This window comes from Musca domestica, unplaced genomic scaffold (assembly GCF_030504385.1).
Source record: "Musca domestica strain aabys unplaced genomic scaffold, Musca_domestica.polishedcontigs.V.1.1 138, whole genome shotgun sequence".
In the NCBI taxonomy this organism is placed as follows: Eukaryota; Metazoa; Arthropoda; class Insecta; order Diptera; family Muscidae; genus Musca; species Musca domestica.
In genome coordinates, this window is record NW_026712189.1 from 104212 (window position 1) to 109500 (window position 5289).

At 36.0% G+C, this 5289-nt stretch overlaps 1 protein-coding gene across 1 annotated transcript; it reads left to right on the plus strand.

Annotated features, from left to right (window-relative positions):
* Positions 1 to 5289, plus strand: LOC131800337 (transcriptional repressor CTCF-like). Its single transcript, XM_059118938.1, has 7 exons — positions 1 to 131; positions 643 to 763; positions 833 to 1018; positions 2696 to 3920; positions 4002 to 4813; positions 4891 to 4946; positions 5011 to 5289. Exons 2-7 carry the CDS (start codon positions 646 to 648, stop codon positions 5092 to 5094), a joined length of 2481 nt encoding a protein of 826 aa, XP_058974921.1. The 5' UTR covers positions 1 to 131; positions 643 to 645; the 3' UTR covers positions 5095 to 5289.

Consider the following 5289-nt stretch of genomic DNA (forward strand, 5'->3'; position numbering starts at 1 on the left):
ACTCTCCATTCTATATTTACCTGACGGAGAAAATATTAAACACAATTGTTTGACCGAGAAAATTATTTTAGCATTAAAGTATTCAATATCCTGCAAACGCATTAATTCAACACGAATAATATCAACAAAAGGTGTGTGTTAAGACATATTTCAAATAAATTGAACGAAAATGTTCGCATCAAAAAATGAAATTCGACAGAAAAAAATCAATAACAAAAAGCGACACCATCGTCATTCGGTGAATTGTGTGTGTACCATAAAGTAAGAGTCGGCCGCCGCATGGTGTCGCATAATACACATAAAAATAATTGGAAAAAGGGCGCCAATAAGGCTTCACCCTTTTACAAAGACCAATCTGTTTTAAGTGCAATCAATTTTAGCCATACTTAATTTGCAGAATATATTTGCAAGTCATCCATGCCAAAAAAGAATACCCCATACCTCGTCTCTGTAGAGAATTGCAATACGTGTTGCTAAATTCTGACAATTTGATGACAGGGGGCGATATCTATTATTTGTAGATGTATCCAACTACGACATCTGGGGCAAAACAATTGCTGTTGGGGAGAATCAACTAAAACAATTCGAATTTAAATTTAAACCAAGGCGCGTTTTCTAATTACATTTTACTCTTGTTACCAGAGCATGGCTGAGGATAATTCGGATCTGGAATCATATTTGGATGAACTGGAGAAACATGTTGAAGAGGATATCACAGCGATTTATTCGGAGGTTGCCAACGAAGAAGAGGAAAAACAACAAGGTATATTACATTTAATATGACCTTTTCTTAAATAATAAATTTTTAATTGTATTTTAAATGCAAATAAAGAGCAAGATGATGTTGAAGATGACGACGCTTTGGATGATGCCGAACTAGAAGATGGTACCATATTTATGGATGAGGAAGGAAATTATTACTATCAAAGCGGTAAAAAGGCAGTTCAAGTAAAACCTGTAAAAAAAGAGAAATCCATTGTAAAATCAGTGGCTGCTGCAGTAAAGAAAAGAAAACTATGTATGTAACTTTTATATTTATACCCTACAACACTTTGTGTTGGGGGTATTATAAGTTTGATTGGGCCAAAAATTATGTAACACCACGAAATATTGATTTCCAACATAGGAAAGTATATATGGATCTTCCTATCTCGCCGAGCTGAGTCGATCTAGTCGATCTCCGTCTGTCCGTTTGTCCGTCTGTCCATGTTAATTTGTAATCACTCTACAGGTCGCAATTATGGCCCGATCTTCACGAAATTTAAAATGTAGGTGGGGTTAAGGTAAGAAAAGAACCCTATTTCTTTTGGAGATGATCGCACAATATTAAGGGGTTAAAATGGAAAAATTTCCTGATTTTGCAGTTGATCTACAGGTCACAATTATAGACCAATCGAAGCGAAAGTTAGCATGGGGCTAGAGCTTTGGGCTATGCAGAAGCCTTCCAATTTTGATGGTCATCGGGTAATATTTAGTGGTTGAAATAGACCATAACATTTGTGATAAATAAAAGTCAAATTTTCCATTAAACCGCGAATATTTTTAATGCCGGCGAAATCAAAAATAGACGAACAGGTCAATTCTGACCGTTACGTAGATGCCGATAGTAAAAATATCGGATATATATAGCGAAATATATACAATGTATATGTACAAAGGAAGGGGATGTTAGCTAGAATGCTTATATCTCCAGAATGGCTGGAGCGATTTTGACAAATTTTCTAAATTTAGAATGCCCTTTCGGCATAAAAGTATAAAATCTAAAAAAATCGCATAAAAAGATACCAATAATGATGTTAATATAGATTTTGTAGTATTTTGTGTAATTTTTTTTATTTTTCATATTTTTTATCGCATGCGATTTTTTCAATTTGACTTATAATATTGAAGTGTATATTTTGTAATATTTTTGCACTTTACAAAACAGTTTGGGGTTGTTATTTATACACAGATTGCAATTATCATTCGATCCTCACGAAATTTTTGACAAAGGTAGGGTTAGGTTCAGAAGGGCTAAACCTATTGTTTTCAAAGATGTCCGCAATATATTTAGGGGTTGAAATGGACCAGCAACTCAAAATGTTCCTGATTTTGCAGCCGTTATAAAGGCCACACATAGAAACCAAAGGACACGAAATCTTGCATGAAGTTAGAAATTGAGATAGCGGTTAGAATGGACCACTACTTTTGTGTGAAAAAATACTATCATTACTTACAGGCGATATCCGAAATACACAAAAGGCGAACTTCTGGCTCTTTTATGCTGATTTCGTTGACGAATATTGCCAAATTGCTTTTGGAGATGATCGCAAAATATTTATGGGTTCAAATGAAACTAAAACAGAAAAAATCATGATAACAAGCCAATCGACACGCCTGAGAAGATAGTTAAGCACAGTGAAGAATTCTAGCATTTTGGATGACCATTGCATAAATATTGGAAAAATGTCCCTGGTCAAAATGCTAAGGGTAATATCTGGGGAGTGCTCCGTGACATAATTTCAAAAGCGAAATCATCCAAAATGGATTTGGACATGAGGGGGCTTCTAACATATTGTAGTGTTGTAGGGTATCACATAGTCGGCCCCGCACGACTATATCCTTTGCTTACTTGTTTTTATTATAAAGTTGCCACAATACTGGCCAAAGCACAAAACAATGCAAATTTAATACAAAAATAATTTTACAATTCCAGCTCAATCTCCACAACGTCCTGTTAAAAAGGAAAAACTCAACACTAGTAAGGAAAGTCCTAAACCACCTAGTCCGACAAAATCCACAAAAACTAATTCTAGAAATAAAAATGCAGGCAATAATTCAATATTAAAATATCTTGATATACAAAAGAAACCTAAAGAAACAAAAGCTGAAACACCCGCAAGTCCTGAAAAAACAAAAACCACAGCCAGAAAGCAAACGGCTATTAAAAAGGCGACTATTTCTCCAAGGGCTACAACAGTTCGAACCAGAGGACGAAAAGCCACAGAGCTCAATGTGACAACAAAAACTGAGCCGACCGATACAACTGATGCCAATATAACAGCATCGACGGTAGATCAAACAATAGCCTCTGAAGCCTCCGAAGCTAATGGTGAGGTCTACGATTTCGATGAAACTGAAAGAACTGTGAATGGGGCAGATTTTACCGTGGACGAGAGCAAAGAAGAAGGTGTCATCGAGAGCGAAGTATTGCTTAAACCACTTCATATTACTCCTGATTCTGAGGGCCAATTTAAGTGTCAGATCTGTGACTATAGCACAAATAAGAAATTTCTTTTGACGCGTCACTTTAGGACACATTCCGATGACAGACCCTATAAATGTTCTGTTTGCGAGAGGGGTTTCAAAACTCACAATTCTCTGATGAACCACATAAATACCCATTTGGGCAACAAACCCTATAAATGTGGCGATTGTGAAATGAGCTTTACCACATCGGGTGAATTGACAAGGCACAGACGTTACCGTCACACCCTCGTAAAACCCCACAAATGTACTGAATGTGATTATAGTAGTGTGGAGTTAAGTAAACTTCGTCGCCATATGCGTTGTCATACGGGAGAAAGGCCCTACCAATGTCCTCATTGCACCTATGCTTCTCCAGATACCTTTAAATTGAAACGTCACATGCGCACCCATACCGGTGAAAAGCCATATGAATGCGATATTTGCCATGCCAGATTTACACAATCGAATTCACTGAAATATCATCGTCTTATACACTCGGTCAATGATAAGCCGGTATTCCAATGTAACTTGTGTCCCACAACGTGTGGACGTAAAACAGATTTACGTTTGCACATCCAGAAATTGCATAATTCTGAGACGCCATTTCCCTGCAAACGTTGTGGCAAAGAATTGCCCGATCGTTATCAGTATAAAATGCATGTTAAAACACACGAAGGAGAGAAATGTTATCGGTGAGTTATAGCTGCTTATAACAAGACTTTTACCCTTCTTTTTAAATTATACTTGTTAACATTTCATTTTTTTACTTTTAGCTGCACATATTGCCCATATGCCTCCATATCACAACGTCTACTGGACACTCACATGCTAATACACACAGATACCAAACCCTTTGTATGCGACCTCTGTCAACAGTCCTTCCGCCAAAAACAATTGCTTGCACGTCACATGAAATTGTATCATACGGCAAATTATGAGCCACCAAAACCCCTGAAAAAGGGTCACGTGTGTCCACACTGTGAGCGGGCATTTGCCTTTAAAGGCAATCTAATGCGCCACATGGAAACTCATGATCCCAATTCTAAAATAAATGAGGAGAAACTTAAAATAAAAATGGGTCGTTTAAAACGGGTACAACCAGATGGTACAGTGGTCACACAAATAAAAAGTTCCTTTATTTACAACGAAGATGAGGTGGTGAATGCCACTAATGAACGTGAAATGTCAGCCGATAATCAAGAAAATGTTATCTTTGAAGATGAAAATGGCGAACCTGTACAATACGTATACGAGGATTATGAGCCAGAAGAGGAAGAACCAGAGGAAGAGGAGGAATACGATGAAAACTATCAGGAATTGGAATACTACGAAGAGGAGGATGAAAAACCACAGTTTGTAATAAAAACAGAAAAATGTAATCGAGAATTTACGACAATTGATTTGCCAGCTGAATTAAATGTAAAGAAAGAGAAAGAATCTGTGGTTGCAACAGAAGATGATGAATATATGATCATTGAAGTGATGCAAGATGCTGAAGAAGTCGACTTGGAGGGACAACAGGAGTTTTGCCAAAATTCACCAGAAAAACAACCAAAGATTACCAACCCAGCACCTTCTGTTATAAGTGAGTGTAGTGTAAAAAGCTTTCCCCAGAGACTTCTTATTTATTAATGAACTAATTTATGTTTATTTTATTTACAGGCAAATCAAAAACTTCGGCTTTAAAGGCTATTACCGAGGATTGTTTTGGTTTTGATGTAAGTTGTTTTGCCTAAAATATAATCTTCCTTTTTACTTAATTTTTATATTTACTTCATCTAGGATGACGCTGAGTCTGATGATGAGGTAGCCGAAAATACTGAACATACTGAAACATCGGAGTTGATAGAAATCCTCAAGGAATAAGCATAACTCTTTTATTTATGTTTTTATATTTAATTTTATAGTAATTTCAATGTATTTATTCTATGTTTGTTAAATATGATTAAAGTTATATACTGGTATAGCTGTAGAATTTTAAAGGTATTGCTTGAAAATATCTTAAAATAATTATTTATAATATTAATAAAAACCGCTTGTAATCATACAGATATTCAACAA

Bases quoted from the DNA above. Each gene is read 5' to 3' on its own strand.
- LOC131800337 (XM_059118938.1), top strand. From the start codon at position 646: ATGGCTGAGGATAATTCGGATCTGGAATCATATTTGGATGAACTGGAG. The intron at 764-832 runs GTATATTACATT...ATGCAAATAAAG, and splicing joins AGAAGAGGAAAAACAACAAG to AGCAAGATGATGTTGAAGAT. The intron at 1,019-2,695 runs GTATGTAACTTT...TTACAATTCCAG, and splicing joins AGTAAAGAAAAGAAAACTAT to CTCAATCTCCACAACGTCCT.